Source organism: Chanodichthys erythropterus, chromosome 18 (genome assembly GCF_024489055.1).
Source record: "Chanodichthys erythropterus isolate Z2021 chromosome 18, ASM2448905v1, whole genome shotgun sequence".
In the NCBI taxonomy this organism is placed as follows: domain Eukaryota; kingdom Metazoa; phylum Chordata; class Actinopteri; order Cypriniformes; family Xenocyprididae; genus Chanodichthys; species Chanodichthys erythropterus.
The window spans coordinates 33,257,094-33,277,824 of NC_090238.1; the positions used below are offsets into that span (position 1 = coordinate 33,257,094).

Genomic DNA, 20,731 nt, shown 5'->3' on the forward strand with positions numbered 1-20,731 from the left:
ATGTGAAACCTTTAAGGCATGCCAATATCACAACTAGCCCCAAGTCATTCCATTTGGACTCGTTTCCAGCCTGAAGAATGCTACTTTCTTGTAAACGTCAAGCTATTCAGATCTTCAAGTGGACACCGAGCTCCCACTGACAATAACCCTCCTTCATCCAGAAAGCAGCCATCTTGGACCAGATGGCTGCCTGCTTGCTGGCAACACAACATTCGTTTGTATAAGCGCAAATGGAAATCTGATCAACACAGCTACATGTGTTCCTTATTTCAACCCCATCCAGCCTTCTTCACTATAGAGAGATTAGCTGCGTGCTAAACATTACAAACCACAAACGGAAAGATGACCACTATCTGATCTGAATGTGTAGGATTAAGAACAGAAAAATCACAAGTCAGCTGATGTCTTACCATGGACCTGAAGAGATGCCAATCTCCAAAGTTCATGTTCATTTCCTTCTTGAGCTCATCAAGGTTGCACTGAGACAGAACCCGGCCGTTCACGTTGGCCTGCAGCGACAGAATTTGACAAAACCATAATGGCATTCAAAAAATAGCTTACAAACTTTGGATCAATTTGATCTTAGCAGTATGTTGGGGGTTGAAACAAAGTTCACAGTAGAGATGTTTAAGTATGCAGGCTGATGGGACACAGCTGGCAGGTTGACTAATGGATGTCTAATGGAGACATCAGAAATGTCATTGCTTCCTTCAGATGTTGTCCAGTGGAAAGAAAGGCTTCATTGTGAAACCTCTGTATGCTCCACATGGAGCTGATATAACTACTCTTTTCCAATAGATGACCATGTATTTACAGGGATAGACTAATTTACTAAACATCAGGTCTCAGTCCCATTTTTTTTTCACTTTTCTTTTACCCTTCATGAAAAGGGTATCAACTTCTGAAGATAAAATAAATATTATATGAACAGTTTTATTTTCTATTCATTTTATAAAAAGTTGGTGGATAGTATGTGGTGGATAATAAAGTATATCTACTTCGTTACTGTATTTAAAGGGATAGTTCATCCAAAAATGAATATTCTGTCATCATTTACTCACCCTCGAATCATTCCAAACCTCTATGAATTTATATTTTGAAGATATTTTGAAAAAGGTGGGTAACCAAACAGATGATGGACCCTATTGACTTCCATAGTATTTTTTTGTTCTCCATACTATGGACGTCAATGGCTACCATCAACTGTTCTGCAGATGAAAGAAATTTATACAGGTTTGGAACAACTTGAGGGTACGGAAGAGGATTAGGGCCAAGCAATAATAAAAAAAATAAAACCATCTCGAGATTAAAGTTGAGAAAAAACTCGAAAAAAAGTTTAAATAAAATGTTGAGAATAAAGCAATTAAATTACGAGAAAAAAGTCGTTAAATTATGAGAACAAATTCGTAATTTAACAAGTTAATTATCAACATTCTCAACCTTTTTCTCGAAATTTAACAAGTTTTTTTCTCGTAATTTAACGAGTTTATTCAACATTTTATCTTGACTTTTTTCTTGAAATGTAACGAGTTTTTTCCCCGTTATTTAATGAGTTTATTCTCAACATTTTATCTTGACCTTTTTCTCGAAATTTTACTTTTTTTTTTCTTGTAATTTAACAAGTTTATTCTCAACATTTTATTTTGACTTTTTTCTCGAAATTGAACAATTTTAATCTCAAGATGGTTTTATTTTTTTATTATTGCTTGGCCCTAATCCTCTTCCGTATGAGGGTGAGTAAATGATGACAGAATTTTCATTTTTGATTGAACTATCCCTTTAAATACATATTCAAGTATCTGTACTTTATCATAGTCTTTTTATTTTGGGAAACTTTTGCTTCACTGCTTTCCAAAGAATAATATTGTACTACATTCCATAAAAACAATATTGCCTGTGTTACTTCAAACTGAAGAATCTCCACCCCCTCTGAGATGCAAGAGCAATGTTCAGTTCGTGAACCTGCTGAATTGGTTCACAAAACAAGACTGAATGATTCATTAGCAAATTGGACTGATCCAATTGCAGCGGATTCACTGATCCGGTCAAAATGAGCCAAAAACAGGGATATCATCATCGTAGCTTAAATATGCGTGCAATTGATGCAGTGAAAAGTTACTGAGTTTTAGTATTGATTATTGTCAGTTGAACCATATTTAGGTCATGACTAACAGTTTTTTGTGAATTAATCGGCTATAAAACTAGTATGTTTGTGTAGCATTAACGGATTTTGTGTCGTTTGTACATTTTTATACCATTTGTCGCCACATATTTACAGAAATTTTGTTTTTCAAAATATGGTACATTAGTTCATTCGTTTGCACACTTGAATTATCCATAACTTAAACTGATATTTTAGTAGGCTGTTATTAAAAAAAAAAAGTTGGCTTATTTGCAAAATTTTAGACTACTGACTAGTGCTGCCTAGAATAAATACAAGGATCATAAGAACTTTTTACTTTTAGTATTTAAGCATCATAAAAATTAAGTAAAATTAAAAAGATTAAAATTAATAATGAGTGCATATACATTAATTGGAGCAGTATTTTAATAGTGTAACAGAAATGAACACTTTTATTCAGCAAGGATGCATTAAACTGATCACACTTTACAGTAAAGACTTTTAAATTATTACAACAAAAATCCATTTCAAATAAATGCTTTTGTGACCTGTCTATTCATCAATGAATCCTGAAATAAATCAAATAGTTATTTTAAATTGTAATATTTCATAATATTACAATTTGATCAAATAAATGCTTGGTGGTCTTGGTGAGCATAAGAGACTTCGATCAAAAACATAAAAAAAATAAAATAAAAAAAAACCCTCATCATCCAGTAGCAGTTGTATTGCGTAATATTTTTGTAGAAAATATTAAATATAAATATTTTTATGTATTCTTTGATGAACAGAATGTGCAAAAGAACATCTTTATGGGAAATATACACTACTGTTCAAAGGTTTGAGGTCAAATAAACACCTAATATTTTAAAGAAGCAATGGAACAACAAAGTGTACTCTGTTTGTAGAAAAGTGCCTATTACGAGCACAATAAAAAACGCATGCCAAACCTTTAAACGGCCAGACCTTTTAGTGCACTCCTCCAGAACATACCTTTTTGATTGTGCCGATGTACTGTTCCAGCATGCTGGAGTCCAGGCCCTGGATCTGTCTGAGCTTCTCACACACTCCATCAATGCTAAGAGAACTGAGGAGGACCTGAGCTCCAGTAGAAACCACAGAACCAGAGCCCTACACACATACAAGAATATATTCAATAATAAGAATTCATAATGCATTCTGAGATAGCAAGGCATGAGAGATGGTCAAAGCCATGCAATGCAAAAGCAGTACAACTGAAGAAAAGCCAAAGCAGTAATCCAATGTCATCTCGAGTGAGGAACTCCTGAGAAGGAACATGATACATGATGGGAATTTCTTTCTGTCAAAGTCATGTATGTGAGCTATCATTTCAAGACTTTGTAGAAAGTAAAATAAATGTTTAATATAAAATGCTAATGTTTAGTCATCAAGTGTAGACAGTGTGAGCCCCAAGATCTTTAAATTGGTCTGTCTGTCAGTGTTTGTTACATAGTTGTGGTCAGCCTAGTTAACAACCCAGTTAATGCAACAAAATGCATCTATTCTATTCTATTCTATTCTATTCTATTCTATTCTATTCTATTCTATTCTATTCTATTCTATTCTATTCTTTTCTTATACACTGCCCAACCAAAAAAAAAAAAAAAAAACCTGTTTGGATTTAAATAGGCAAATGTTTAAGAGTCTATGGATGGATCATTATTACAGTGATTATTATGTTTCTAGCATGTTATATGTTTGGCAATGGTTCTTCTAACCCTAATGCTGGCGTGTGTAGCTTTTCATTTCTTAAACCACCACGTAGGAAGATACATTGTGTCCATATTCCAGGATGACAATGTCAAATTGTGAAAGAATGGTTGGAGGGAGCATGAAAAATCATTTTCACACATGAATTGACCCTTCGCCTGGAGTTTGATTGACAGGCGATCTAACCAATCATAACGCAGAATCACTCATTTTGTCCGACAAAGCAGTCAGGAGTAGAAGATTAACCTCAGTGGACTTGAACTTGAAAAACTGTGTGTACTTAGGTCTTTCACGAGCTGCTTGAGCTGAGGCACTACAACAATCTGTCATGACGCATTAAAGGAGCCACAAAACGCTTTTTTATTGTTCGAATTTCTTAAAATTACACAATTTGAAAGCTAGGACTTTAATATCATAAGTAACCTGCTCTGTCTTGTCTGTCGACATGTCAGTGTCCTCTTTGCTCCGTGATGTATTTTTCACTGTGTGGTGTGACAGCGCCAAAGGAGACTTTACAGAGTGCTCACCTCTTGCATTGTCAATACAAGATCTTGACCAAAAATTGGTCCACCTCTTGATGGAAATAACATCACAACATTTATCATGTGTGAAAATTATTCTTTATGCTCCCTCCCAACCATTCTTTCACAATTTGAACCTGATGAATCTTGACATTGTCATCCTGGAATATGGCCATGATGTGTTTTGGTACATGTACATGGTTGTTTAAGAAATGAAAAGCTACACACTCCATCGATTATGGTTAAAAGATCTGTTGCCAAACATATAACATGCTAGAAACAATCACTGTAATAATGATCCATCCATAGACTTAAGTATTTGCCTATTTAAATCCAAACAGTGACTTTTTTATTGCATTGCATATATTATATTATATTATATTATATTATATTATATTATATTATATTATATTATATTATATTATATTATATTATATTATATTATATTATATTATATTATATTATATTATATTATATTATATTATATTATATAATAAAGAGTTCAGATGCAAAAGCCACTAAACGCCACCTCCGTCAAAAATGAGATAATGAAATTGAGCGAAAGCTCTCTACGTTCAAATACTTTTGCTTCAAATCCATTAAATCCCAGTGTCAGCCCATTCAGAAATACTGGTTTGTTTGCAGAAACTGCTAAACGCCACTTCCCCTGGTCAGCAAAAGTCCACAGAAGAATAAATCGGAAGACACAAATCGAATCATATGATTTCAAGATGAATGACTGTGTGCATATTAGCCGGCTTTCAGGGTTTTTTTTTAATCATGTTTTGTCCATCATTACAGTGGCAGTGACAGGATTTCACAAGTAGCAAGTAAACACAACAGTGTTCCTGCTGCTGGAAAACTGACATTTTAATATGTCTTGTTGTCCAAAGAGGTGGACTTAGAGGTTTTTGCGAGAAAAAAAACACACACACATGGGCTTTTGCAGCAAAAGACAGTCAAATTTGTTAAATAACTTTTAAAAATTAATAACCTTTTCATTGCCATTAAAGTGAAATTACTGAAGCTAACAGAAATAAAAATACTCATATAAAAGAAAACATGTCAGATGAACTTGGAGGTTTTTACATCTGAACTTTTCATATATTAATTCACATGACATTTCTCCTTTGAGTCATTAGAGGCCTTAGATAACTCCATAAATGACTCACAATTAACATTTTACATCTTTATATCTGGGCAAGCCTGCTTGGGAAACATCTGCTGATGGGCAGCCAAAGAAATAAATGACCATGATTCTTTGTTCACAAATGAGTGCTGTGGATTCTCAACATAGCTTGACACCAATTGTTTTCACCTAAAATATTTGTGCTCAAGTCCTATTCATCATCATCAGAAGGCATGTTTACTAAAAAAAAATACAGGAAATACAAGTAAATTAGTGTTTTGAAAGCTGATTGGGTGGAACTGCAGAACACTGGAATGGAAGAAGCCAATCAAGAGGAGCCTATGAATAAATATTCTCTACATTCAATGATAACATTAACTTGTTCTCTAAAAACTCATTCGCATTTAGATTCAAGTTCACATAAAAGTTGAGAATTTTTCATTAAACAGCTTAAATTTCAGTCTGTGCTTTACATAAATCATCTTATGGCTTCAGAGGACAGCATGTGATCATCACTTGTTCACATATTTTTGGCCACATAGTGTATTTAAATAAAAATTTCACAATGACAGAACTGGCTGTTCATTTTTGTTTTTAAGTGAAGCACGCCAAAATGAGCAGGAGTCCTGAAAACAACACAAACATGAGAAAACTGAAGCGTTTTATTGTTTGTACCTGCTTCACTCTGAAGGGCTGGGATTTGATCTGGGAGTAACAAAAGGAGAGGAAAGGAGGGATTAGGTCACATGCTTCAATCATCAATGAATCAAACATGCACGTTATTTATGATGACAGATGCCGGATCCACAGTATCCAACCTGCACCGATTTCACAGGAATGATTAGATCGAGCAGAAAATTCACTCATAAGAACAACATTCTGGAGAAAGGACAAACTTGGCAAAGAGTTTGAACAGAAAAGACGAGAAGGAGAAACAGAGAGGACTTAGCGACTCGACGGCGAGAAGTTCATTCCAAACGGCCCCACCCTGATGGGCGAGTGTTCGAGCCGGGCGATAAGAGTGTAATTAGCGCGAGGGGCCGGGGAGGAGGAAACAGACGTGCGCGCTGAAGGAAGCGGCTCTCTCTGCTGATAAGAGCGGCCTCATTCAGCGAGCCATCCCAGCACTGCTGATGCTAATCCAGCCAGCCTCTGATAGCAGCAGCCTTTCACACCACGCAGAACAAAGCAGTGATGAGGGGACAGACCAGAGAGCGGATCAAATGATGGAGGGATGACAGAGCAAAACAACAGAGCTGAAGGAAGGAGGGCAGAATATGAAGAGAGAAAGCAGGGTTTGACTCAAACAACAACAGTTTAGAATAAGGTGCAGGAATGGAGAATATGCTGGGGGATGTGTGTGTATAGGTGGTTTTGGGGATGTGAGCATTGGTAATGTTGTTATAAAAGTGATTTATGATGTAATCGGTTCAATCTGAGATAAGCATGATTGTTCGCCATTTGGCCATTTTGAGATTACTGGCATTAGCAGGTAACTGATTTGGCAACAGAAACGTCATTCCAGCTTGCAGTCAATGGATATTTACACAATATTTATACAATTAGTGTGCACTAAGTGTTCAATTAATTCAGAAATTGTATTTTAATTTTTTAAACATTTATCTTTTGCTCACCAAGGCTGCAATTATTAAAATAACAAATACAGTAAAAACTGTAATATTATGAAATATTATATTTAAAATAACTGCTTTCTATTTTAATACATTTTATAATTTATCCATTTAAAATAATTGTTAATTAAAACTAATTAATCTATAAAATGTATCCCTGTGATAAAATATTAATATTTTAAAATAAAAATATTAATATTTTTAAGTTATGTTATGTTTCCCTTTTGCTCACCAAGGCTGTACTTATTTAAATAATAAAAAATACAGTAAGAACAGTAATATTAGGAAATATTACTACATTTAAAATAACTGCTTTCTATTTTAATACATTTTATAATTTATTCATTTAAATTAATTAATTAATCTATAAAATGTTTCCCAGTGATGAAATATTAATATTTAAAATTAAAAAAATATATAAATATTTTTAAGGATTATAATTTATGTTTTTAAAAAAAGTCTGTTTTGCTCACCAAGGCTGTAAATATTTAATTAAAAATACAGTAGAAACAGTAATATTCTGAAATATTACATTTAAAAAGAACTGTTTTCTGTTTTAATATTTTTTATAATTTATTCATTTAAATTAATTAAAATAATCTATAAAATGTATCCCTGTGATGAAATATTAATATTTAAAATAAAATAAAAATATTTATATTTAAGGATTATTATAATGTTTTTATGTTTTTTTTTAAATCTCTTTTGCTCACCAAGGCTGTAATTATTTAATAATAATAAAAAAAACTGTAAAAACAATAATATTATGAAATATTACATTAAAAAAAAACTGCTTTCTATTTTAATACATTTTAAAATGTATTAATTTAAAATAATTACATTTATAAAATGTATTCCAGTGAAGGTAAAGTTATATTTATAATAATAATTATATTATAATCAGTCTAATACGCTGATTTGCTGCTCAAGAAATATTTCTTATTATTATTATCAATGCTGAAAAGTTTTGCTGCTTAATATTTTTGTACAAAATATGAAATATTAATATTTTTAAGGATTCTTTGATTAATAGTATGAATGCATGTATGACTGCACCACTTTTTACCAATTGATTTTGTTTTTCAAAGTCAAATCTGCATTAAAGAGTAAAGACGGGAAGTGAAACAGATGCTGAGTTCCAGCAATAGGTTGTTTGAATGCTCAAGATTTGTTAATTAGCTAAGCATCAAGCTTTAGGGTTCAAGCAGCACAGGCAGAAACTGGACAGCTATGCAAGTGTAACATGCCACCAGCACCATAAGTGTATATGTGTGTGTTTGCAGACAGTAAAATACTCTACTGCATCTTTTATGCACAGACATAAACACATACATACACACTACTAAAGTTACCATAGAGGGGGATGTAGGAGAGGGAAGACCCTCATTGGAGTCCTCTCTGATTACATCCTGATGGAGGGATGAAAGAGGAAGAACAAGACAGTTGCAGAAGTATGGACATTTAGTATGGAAAGGAAAGAGGACTGACAAAGAGATGGGGTTTTTTCTCAATTTTGCTATAATTTTGAATTTTAAAAACTCCATCAGATCTTTAAAGGGACATATCATTAAAGGGTTAGTTCACCCAAAAATGAAAATTCTGTCATTAATTACTCATTCTGGTTCATATGTTAATGTTCTATGATTATTACTCATCTGCCATGCAAATCATAAACGTTTCCATTTACATACAGAAGTCTAAAGGTAGGGTAGCTGTTTAATTCTGACACTCAGAGAGGAGGGAAGGAGAAGGGTTGTTTAAAACCATTTTTGATGTAAGAAACATCAGGGGAAAATGCTAGAAAGCTACAAAAGTGTACAATCTGGTCCAATCTATAAAATGGAATTACACTGGGATTAACACAGAGACATTAAACCCTAAAATGTCTCTGTGAGGTTAATGTGTAAATTATAGTGCAGAAGCCACAGGCTGTTCATCACGAGGAGCTTGAAACAAAGTATGAAAAAAGACAGATACATTCAGTACCATGAGACATAAAGACATTATTGTGGCCATATAAAGCAGGCACTAAAGCGCGTGTCTGCCTGCAGTCGTTTAGTTATGTACTTACTAGTCCCAGACATGGGTCCTTATGGAGTTTAGTAGTAGGGCGTGAAGGGGTGTGATGGGGGTTGCCAGGGTAATGTCGGGGCAGGTGATAAACATGATGAGGGAAGTACGGCTACAGAGGTGGAGAGAAGAGACGAATACTCAGGAATGAGGGTCAGATGAGGGTCAGCGCCACATCAGGTTCATTTAATGAAAGGTCAAACACACAAGAGCCTATAAAAGACTGATGATTTATTAGGGCTGGGCTATATATAATATTACAAATTATTATTATTATTATTATTATTAACATTAATAAAAAAACAAGCTGAATATTGTCTGAAATATTACATTACAAATATTGTTATCAATAGTATTAGTAGTAAGCTTTTTATTATGAATAATCTTACTATTACTAACTACTATTATTATTAATATTTTATGAGATATTTCAAATACTATTATAATAGTAAACCCCAATAATATTAATAATAATAACAGTTATCATGTTATATATATATATATATATATATATATATATATATATATATATAGTAAAAAAAAAAATTGCACAATGCTGGTTAATTTTTTATTACAAAATAAATAATATGTTATTATCATTATCATTATTATTATTAATCATACTACTACTACTACTACTACTATTACAACTTGCTACTAATAATAACAACAATAATAATAGCAACAATTATTACTATTATTATTATTATTACTATACTTACTATTACTGTTATCTTTACTGTTATTATTGTTATTAGTATTATTTTATGAAATATTATTTAATTATTATTATTAGTAGTAAACCCCATAAATGAAACAAACACCATTTTTCTTTTTTTTTTTTTACAATGCACACAATACTAGTTAATTTATTACAACATAAATAATATGCTGCTATTATTATTATTATTATTATTATTATTATTAATCAATATATTTCTACTACTATTACTACAACTTGCTACAAATTATTAAATAATAATAATATTAAAAAAGTATTATTATTATTACTGTTATTATTTTATGAAATACTAATACTAATAATAATAATAATAATAATAATTATGTTACAATGCTGGTTAATTTTATATTACAATATAAAAAAGTTATAATTATTATTTTTATTATTTTTATTATTATTAATAATAATAATAATAATAATAATAATAATAATCATCATCATCATCATCTTTAACTAGTATTACTACTACAACTTGCTACTAATAATTAAATAATAATAATAATAATAATAATAATAATAATAATAATAATAATAATAATATCATTTATGTATATAAATAATATAAAGTATATATATGTAATATAAAATTAACCATCATTGTGTGCACTGTAACATTTTTTTTATTTGGGGTTTATGTTTTCTAAAGTCAGTTTTGTTCTTGTTCGTATTTTTTGCTGTATAATTACCGCAGGTATGTTTCAGTAACTCAGGTGAACACAGGAGCATTTTGCTTGAACACGATAACCAATGTCTCTGATTGATTTTCTCACCCGGTTGTAGAAGGGGTGTTGGGGTCCCGTAAGCCCACTAAAGTAGCTGCTGTGGGGTTGAGCGGCTGGTAGCACTCCAGAAGAAGGGAAAGGCCCAGGGAAAGAGCCCGTGGGAGAGCAGGCCAAAGAGTGCTGCCCAAATGCAGAGTGCGGCCGTACCGAAGCATCTTGCAGGGGCAGTGGGGGATAGCTGACTCCTCCGAGGTGCATCTGCTCTCGTGCATCTCGTACATCTGAAAGAGGGAGGGAGAAAGACAGAGAGAGAGAAAGAGAGTAGGAGAAAGTTAGATCCGAATCTTGGCCAGCACTTTAAAGGCATTCAAATCCTCCCACTCACAGTCGACTTCAGCCAAATGAAGCATTTATAGTAAGTTACATGTGAGAAAAGAAAGGCCTCTGTGGTTTGATTCTCTTAGAAAAACACTGATTTTTCCCAGCAGAAGCGGCAAATCGCAAAAACGCACCTTAAAGAAATAAACGTGGGAAATGTCTCCCAATGAAATTCACATTCGCTCAAATGGCGAAGTCTCGAGGGCTGGAACGTACGTCAGAATTTGTTTCGTTGGAAATAATATTTCTGAGTCACGCAGGCAGACCAAATAAGACCGGCTGGGTGACTCAGGAAACAAACGGCTCATCGAGATTCAGTGATGTTTCATTTCCTGAGGTGAACACAATGGAGATCTTACTCATCTCTCTGGGTTCACAAAGGGACCTTTATTGCACAGTTCATTGTCACATTGCACCATGCAATGTCTGCTGTCTCAAAGCACAGACCAGCTGACCATTATCATGTGATGAGATAATATCACCTCTCATATCTGCAATGATTTAGGGAGATGCACATCAATAAATTTAGCACTGTGTGCAATTACACATCTACACTTGGGGACAAAAAACAGCCAGAGGACATCATAAAAAAAGTCTTTTGTGTATAAAATTGTGCTGTACACACACACACACACACACACACGTTTTATAGGGACTTTCCATAGACATAATGATTTTTATACTGTATAAACTGTATAATCTATACCCCAACCCTGAATTTTTACATTTTCAAAAAGACTTTCGTTCATCTTCAGAACACAAATTAAGATCTTTTTGAAGAAATCAGAGAGCTTTTGTCCCTCCATTGACAGCTACGCAAATAACACATTTTCCCCTTTTCAAAAAGTTCATAAATCCATATGAATTGAGCAGTTTAGTCCAAATTTTCTGAAGCTTTATATGAGAAACAGACTGATTCCTTTCAGAAAACTTGGACTAAACCACTCAATTTATATGGATTAGTTTTACGATCTCTTTATGAACTTTTTGAAGCATCAAAGTGTCAGTCGTGTAGCTGTCAATGGAGGGACAAAAGCTTTCAGATTTCATCAAAAAGATCTTCATTTGTGTTCTGAAGATGAATGAAAGTCTTACAGGTTTGGAACGAATTGAGGTTGAGTAATTAATGACAGAATTATAATTTTTTGGTGAACTATCCCTTTAAAGCATTATGCATTATAAAAGTATTCAAATGTGACACAAAGCATTAAGCATATCTTTCACCTAAATTTGACATTTTGTCAATTATTGTCGACTGCCAAATAGCATTTATGTGGTTGGGTTTTGGTTATTTTCTACTTGGCTTTATATAAAAACAACAGTCCATGCTACGTCCTCCTCCTTATTTATAGCTAGGCAAATGTGTTTGTGTGGGTTTGTACCTGCAATGATCTCCCTTAGTTTGGGATCCAGGTTGACAGTACAGGGCAGGAACATCTCCACATCACGAGCAGTGAGAACAGGGGTGTGCGATGAGAGAAACACTTCAAAACTGCGAATATCACCATCAATCTCCAACAGAGGCTCCACATCTTTAGTGGTGGGGATGTTTTTAGAAATCCTGCAATGAGATGGTGACAATTAGCATACAGAATAAACAGCAAATTAGCATACCAGTTTCAGAAATTCAACAAGTTTTCAGAGCTAAAAATGTCCCAGATATTTAAAATGTTAGAGTGGGAGTTGATGCAAATTAATGTACAATTAAATATTATACTATATTAATAATAACATAATTACATATATAACTCCCCCAATAAAGACAAACTGCCCATGAAAATCAGTTCCAGCATGTAAACATTGGGGGTTCATTTCTGACACTGATATAGTCTGATTGATGGATGGTCACATTGCTTTAATGTGTATTAATAAATTGCATCTCACTATTCACTCTTAGCCCAAGTTTTTGAACACATGTGGCTACTGCACATAAACCACATTGTCAGATAAATGCTTTCCCATTGCAATTTATCTTATTGAGCGTGGGAATTCATATCAAATAAATCTGAAGATTTGTTTCTGCTGAACGCAGACATTTTGCACACCCCATATTTCTTCCTCTATCTTCTTATCTGCCCCCAGCCCATGCTTTGTCTCTATGGTAAGAAAAGCTAGCTTGAATCTTTTTATTGGTCGACATAAGGGCACAATAAGTTCTTATTTCCATACTGATCATTGCACCGTGAAGAGGGTGAGCTCAGTGCTTGGCCCCGTCCCATAACACCGGTTTAAGTAATCCAATTTTAGTTGTTTAAACTGGGCAGGAGAGAGCTGACATAATGACACTCAGATGACCTGTTGCTAAACTGAAATGGTGAGGCAGTGTAAACAAACACTGATAACTAAATGTGAGACGATACACACCTGGAGGGAGCGTCTAAAATGGTAAGTTCATCAAATGACCTCTGACCTGATATACCATGACTGTTTATATGGTGTCCTCAGTAGATAAAACAAAGCAACACTTTTAGTCATAATGGTGTCAAAATTAGTCAAAAGTCAAAGAGTAAACGTTTAACGTAAATGAGTTACTCTCAGTTTCCAGTGTGTTGTAGGCAGCGGCTAAAGGTTGCAAAGAACTGAAATACGGACAGAACAGCATGTTAGAAAATCTGAAAAAACAATGTTTGTAGTCAACAGTCGATTGATTGTCGTGTGCAGGTAAGAAAGCCGTCCTATAGTGCTCCATTTTTACCATAATGCTGTTTAAAGAGTAGACAAAGTACGATACAATTTTCAGTGATAAACCCTTACAGTTAATAATAGTATGATGATCCGACTGTCCGTGGGTGGGATTAAAAAAAAAAAAAAAAAAATTAAGTTACTTTAACTTTGAGGTAGTCATGTATTGGTAATTTTGTTACGTGCTTGTGTCATTTTTTATAGTCTTAATATTTCTATGTAGCTTTAAAGGTGCCATCGAATTGAAAATTGAATTTACCTTGGCATAGTTGAATAACAAGAGTTCAGTACATGGAAATGACATACAGTGAGTCTCAAACTCCATTGCTTCCTCCTTCTTATATAAATCATTTGTTTAAAAGACCTCCGAAGAACAGGCGAATCTCAACATAACACTGACTGTTACGTAACAGTTGGGATCATTAATATGTACGCCCCCAATATTTGCATATGCCAACCCATGTTCAAGCATTAGACAAGGACAGCCAGTATTAACGTCTGGATCTGTGCACAGTTGAATCATCAGACTAGGTAAGCAACCAAGAACAATAGCGAAAAATGGCAGATGGAGCGATAATAACTGACATGATCCATGATAACATATTTTTAGATTGTCTTTCTAAATGTTTTGTTAGCATGTTGCTAATGTACTGTTAAATGTAGTTAAAGTTACCATCTTACTGTATTCACAGAGACAAGACTGTCGTTATTTTCATTTTTAAACACTTGCAGTCTGTATAATTCATAAACAACTTCATTCTTTATAAATCTCTCCATCAGTGTGTAATGTTAGCTTTAGCCACGGAGCACTATCAAACTCATTCAGAATCAAATGTAAATATCCAAATAAATACCGTACTTACGCGATTAGACATGCTGTATGACGAACACTTTGTAAAGCTCCATTTTGAGGGTTATAATAGCTGTGTAAACTTTGTTTATGCAATGATAGAGTCGAGAGTTCGGGAGGGGGCGGAGAGCGCGGGCAATTAAAGGGGCCGCAGCCTAAATCTGCGCATTTCTAATTATGCCTCAAAATAGGCAGTTAAAAAAAAATTATAAAAAAAAATCTATGGGGTATTTTGAGCTGAAACTTCAGACACATTCAGGAGACACCTTAGACTTTTATTACATCTTGTAAAAAAACGTTCGATGGCACCTTTAATTATTTTTATTTCAGTTTTTTACAAAAAGTTACTTTTAATAGTTTTATTTTTAGTTCAATAGTAAGACTGGTTAAAACAAAATTAACTTAATTAAATTACACTACAACTAAAATGAAATAAAAATAAAAAAACATTTTGAATTATACCATGATAGTGCATTAAAGGTGGTACAGGGGCACAAAAAGCCTTCTTATTAGGGTAGTCAAAAAGATCTAATATACAAACCATATAGTTTTGCTGATTCAGCCCGTGATGTTATTTTGGTCAATTGTGGCGTAAGTTTTCCTTTGAAACCATTTTCACTCAGAACTTGTAGTAGATTTCACAAATAATTTCACAGAAACAAGTAACACATTGAATTAAACACGTAATTAAGTAGAAAAACTAAAATAGTATTTTCTTGTAAAATATAATTTTACAGTGTAAAGCTCTTAAAAAAAAAAAAAAAAAGTTTTAATAATCTTTATTATGCCTTTCTGTGCACCAGTGAAATATTGTCAAGATTTCACCATGACATTTTGTTGCATTGCACAGCATTTTTGCTCTCAGCGTGGACAGAAAAAAAGCTTGTTGTTGGTTAGACCATAGTGTTACGGTCATTATGACCTGGATGGCATGTTTAAATATCATGTTCCAAAAGTTTAGAAGACCATTTTAGTTAATTGCTTTGGTCTCATCATCCTCTGATGACTGTATAAATGGCGATCGTCACCAAATGACTCATAATTTCAGTCGAGAAGTGTGTGCGTTGGAGGGCGAGCGAGTGGCTGGGTGTGAGAGCAGATGTTGAAGTCATTGGACAAAGGCCCACACTGTGCTACAGCAGGCCTGTGTGTCAGCGGGTCAGAGTAGGATGCTGTGCTAACAGTCAGCTGACCTTCCGCATGATGGACATTAGGTAGAGGTCTCGTACTTAGGGTGGAGCTCAAGGACGTGACCAACATAAAGATCGAACTTGAGCGCAAACACATGCTTGCTTGTTTGTTCAACACACACACATGCAGAAGCATCACTTTAAGAAGGGCTGAACAAGAGAGACGTGTGCTGCTGAGAGAGGTTTGGTTCATTTCCCACGCACTGGATTAAGCAGAAATGGGCAGATTGTGTCTCTTCCGAAATCCAGCTGGGCTTGTTTATTTGTATGTGTGTGTGAGCATGCTCACAGACAAACAGGAGCCAGTGACAAGAGCCTCTCTAGAGAACCAACTTCCTCTGTCACAAGACACACACTTTCCACTGTCTCTGCTTAGAAGGAACCTGCTTTACAGAGGAAGAACATTTAAGAAAGATTTAGAAATATTAAACAGCTCTTCATAGCCAAGTATGTGTCTGTGAGACATATTCAATTAATGATCTCGGAATTAGTGGTGTTTTCTAAAGGCAAGCTTAGTCTCGCACAGTCAGTAGCGCGTTCAAAGCAAAATAAACATGAATGAACATCTGAAGGTATGTTAAAAGATACCGTACAACTTCAAATCTGTATCATGTCTCATGTAATCGCTCAGTGTTTCAACTGCGGAAAGACGTTAATAAAAAAAGCTTGTAAACAAACAAATGTAATGTCACATTTACCTCAGAACAAACATATTGAGTACCCATAAACTCAGTCAGCCAGAAAAATTAAATCTAGATAGGAGCATTTAGGTAAATATATACATCATATTACATATTAAAGGGTTAGTATAACCAAAAATGAAAATTCTGTCATTTATTACTCACCCTCATGTTGCTCCTCACCCGTAAGATCTTTGTTCATCTTCAAAACACAAATTAAGATATTTTTGATGAAATCCGAGAGACCTCTATCGCCAGCAAGATAATTAACACTTTCAGATCCCCAGAAAGCTACTAAAGACATATTAAAAAGAGATCATGTGACTACAGTGGTAAAGCGAAGAGAATATTTTTGTGCGCCAAAAAACAAAATAAGGACTTTTCAACAATACCTAGTAATGGCCGATTTCAAAACACTGCTTCGAAGCTTTACGAAAATCTTTTGTTTCGAATCAGTGGTTCCAAAGTCACGTGATTTCAGTAAAAGAGGCTTTGTTACGTCACAAGTGTTTCGCAGCTTCGATAGTTCACATGACTTTGGCAGTTTGATACGCTATCCGAACTAATGATTCGAAATAAAAGATTTGTAAAACTATGTAGCTTCATGAAGCAGTGTTTTGAAATCGGCTATCACTAGATATTGTTGAAAAGTCATTATTGTGTTTTTTGCCGTACAAAAAATATTCTGGTCGCTTTATAACATTAAGGTTGAACCACTGTAGTCACATGAACTGTTTTAAATACGTCTTTAGTAGCTTTCTGGGCATCTGAAAGTGTTAATTGTCTTGCTGTCAATGGAAGCCTCACTGAGCTGTCGGATTTTATCAAAAATATCTTAATTTGTGTTCTGAAGATGAACGAGGTCTTACAGGTGTGGAACGACATGAGGTTGAGTAATAAATGACAATTTTCATTTTTGGGTGAACTTACCCTTTAATTATAATTTTTTATGTTCATTAATAGCCTATATAATGCGTGTTTGAATAAAAGTTGTCAGCCACCATTTAAATGTTTGTTTCATTGGAGTAGAAATAATTTTAAAGTTAATAGGCCTACTTTATTACTTTATTATTATAAAAATGTCCTTAAGTGTAAGTTAAGTTCAAATCAGTTAATTTTAACCTTCAATATTAAATGTAGTACCAACTGATTCCCATGCATGTTTTACACCATTAGATGATTTTTTTTCTTGAGAAAATTTGCCAAATGTACAAAATAACAAATCAAATCGAATGCAAGCTTGTGAATCGATCGAAATGCATAACTATGATGACAGACTGGCAGGAAATGGTGCAAAACGGATGTCCAAACAGGGCGATATTGTGACATACTGATAAGCCTCATCTTTCCATTATTGTTAATAATAGTTGGAACCTGCACTCTTAAAAGGCATTGAAAATTGCCAGCTGATAAACCTATGATCCAGGGACCACATTCATATAACATCTAAGGCTAAATCTTAACTGGCTGAGTTAGATGGGGATTGACACTAAACAGTAGAAAATCAGTCCAGTCTCTCCAGCTGTAAATGTCATTGGCTATTAAAGTCTTGTGTTGCTTATAAAAAATTGACATGTTGATAACACACACATAAGCAGTCTTTCAGAACGCTCTCGATTAAGCAGCTTAGATCAGATGCATACTACATGCATTAGTGAATGTGGTGGTGCTTAAGGGGTGTCGCTCTGGGACTGGTGAGTATGAGGCTGGGAGGGTCACTGAAAATAACCAAATGGGTCTAGTTTTTTGTAAAGCTGTAATGACAGCACAAAGTGCCCCACAATATTAGTTCATAGTAGAAACTTTGAATTGGACGTCCATAATGAAGGGTTTGTAATCATGTAATTCTAAATAGAGATGTTTGTCATTGACTTGTTTATGGAATACTAAAACAAACACACACATACATTCAATAGTGTGCAGTGAGCAGTTGATGAGAAAACTGCTGTATTTAATCTGGCAAGTAGTGAGACAGCACAAACACCCCGACACAAGCCTCGTCCAAACACAACACCCAGACTAAAACATTTGAGGCGTCCATAAACACCAGAATGACGAAGTCATTCCAATGACTGGCTAAAACAAGACTAACCAGACAAGGAGGAAGAGACACATCTGCAGGTCTTGAGGGGAATTTTCACTCTCAGCCAGACCCAGGCCGGCCATCTCCCGACACAAATTCATATGCTGGTTCCCTTTCCCTTTACTTCAGCCTTTTGTGTTAGTCAGACTGCGTTGTTTTTCTGTACTTTTTGCAGTCTTATTAAAATAAGGGGAAGAGCAGAGGAGAATGAGATCAGGAAATGACACAAGCTGGACTCGAACTTTCATCACCCACATGAGCACCGCAGCTCAATGTGTCAGAGCGTGTGTGTGCTTACTTCACTCTAAAATTAATTCAGGGGACCTTTAGTCATTATTTAAATATATATATATATATATATTGTTGTGAAATAAAAAAAATCAAGTTCTGAAATGCTGTTAGACTTTTTACTTGTAATTGTTATTTTATTGAGCTTGGATGACACACAAATTATTCCTATTGATTCGATATACTATCATGACTTGTCATAGTTTCACATTTTCAGTTAATCAAAAATGTAAAGTTCTGTTAATGTAAAATACAATCTGTTTCATTGTTTTGAGTTTTATGAACACTTCTTTTAATTTAGATGAACTTAAGTTAAGTGAAACTGGACTGGGATTTATATTTCCCATCATGCTTTGCCCATGGCACATGAAAGGGAGAGTAAATGCTAAAATTAAGTGTTATATAATGTTTTTTGCACAAGATTAATGGTAAGGGAGATTTAGCAGTAATTAGTGTTTTGTTATGCTAATTTAGAAGAGTTTCTGTTAATGTGGGTTTTTGGAGATTTACCATCATGGTGACAAGCGGTGCTTGGTAAGTTCATGTTACTAGAAATGCGTTTTATTGTGTCCAAAAAGCGTCTTCACCTTACTTAAAACATTATGTTGGATCAACTTAAATAGCTGCATTCATGTTGACAATTTTTAAGTCCATGCTACTTAGAAATGCGTTTTATTGTGGCCAAAAAACGTCGTCACCTTACTTAAAACATTATGTTGGATCAACTCAAAATATTACTTTGAACTAATGTAATTCTCCCAATTGGCTTAAAGGTCCCGTTTTTCGTGTTTTTTTGAAGCTTTGATTGTGTTTATAGTGTGCAATATAACATGTGTTCATGTTTCGCGTGTAAAAAAACCCCAGTATTTTTCACATAATTTACTTATCTGTATACCGCCGTTTCCACTGTCATAAAAACGGCCTGATGACTTCCTTGTTCTATGAAGTCCCTCCTTCAGAAATACGTAACGAGTTCTGATTGTGCCAGCGGTTTGTTCCTGTGTTGTGATTCGACAGCTCTGAGCGCACCGTGCCTGGAGAAGTCACACCTCTTACCATAACGTGGAGATCACAGTCTATGGTAGAGATGCATGCGCTCAGTGTTATTGTAAACATGTCTTTAATTTTACCCTATCAATTTGAGCCGGAATCAGACCCGGTGATTGGACTGCGGGTTGAAAATAACAGTGTTTTGACGACATGGCGACAAACACACTCTACAAACACAACTCTTGTGTATTCCTGTGGGCGGAGGTTAGTCAAAAAACTGTTTTAGTGACGTCATTAAAGAAGAAATTAGAGGGATGTAGTCCAAACTGGCCGTTCGATGTAGGCGACTTCTGTTAAATAAAATATCTCGCTTGGCATTGAACTTTGAGCTTTAAAATTTTACAGATTTTATTTATACTCTAACAACAACATTACACACTAACTAAAGTTTGAAACATGGGATCACGAAGAATAGGACCTTTAAGTTAAAAATTCTAGTGGAAAATGTTAACATTTTTTTGTTGTTGTTGAACCAATGTGTGCTAGGGCATGGCTACAAATAATCAGACAGTCATGAGAAGGGCTGGGCAAAGAATCTCATTTCAAAATATTTAACATTTATTTTCAAACAGTTTTTTTTTTTTTTATAATTTAATAAATCCATGCATAGAAAAAAATACCAATGTAACAATACATATACTGTTACAAAAGGATTTTAATATGCATATTCAAAAGGGTCATTATGTTGTTGTTTTTTTAAAGAAATTAATACTTTAATTCTGCAAGAATGCATTAAATTGATTAAAAGTGACTTTAAAAAACATTTATAAATGTTACAAAAGGCTTTTAAATAAACATTGTTCTTTTGAACTTTATAAATTTCTACTCAAATATGTATCAGTTTTCACAAAAATATTAAGCA

The 20,731-nt window shown here is 34.1% G+C and overlaps 1 protein-coding gene across 3 annotated transcripts in view; it reads right to left on the reverse strand.

The window, feature by feature from the left end:
• Positions 1-20,731, reverse strand: part of kidins220a (kinase D-interacting substrate 220a) — a 64,520-nt gene that overhangs the window by 7,679 nt on the left and 36,110 nt on the right. Inside the window, exons 22-28 of one of the 3 annotated variants that reach the window (XM_067367296.1) lie at positions 12,429-12,607; positions 10,717-10,949; positions 9,206-9,316; positions 8,487-8,543; positions 6,179-6,208; positions 3,116-3,253; positions 411-509 (exon numbers count right to left, since the gene is read on the reverse strand). In XM_067367296.1, coding sequence (XP_067223397.1) covers positions 411-509; positions 3,116-3,253; positions 6,179-6,208; positions 8,487-8,543; positions 9,206-9,316; positions 10,717-10,949; positions 12,429-12,607 — 847 coding nt within the window. The remainder of the gene's footprint in view (positions 1-410; positions 510-3,115; positions 3,254-6,178; positions 6,209-8,486; positions 8,544-9,205; positions 9,317-10,716; positions 10,950-12,428; positions 12,608-20,731) is intronic. The other 2 variants (XM_067367297.1, XM_067367298.1) reach the window with 2 other exon arrangements.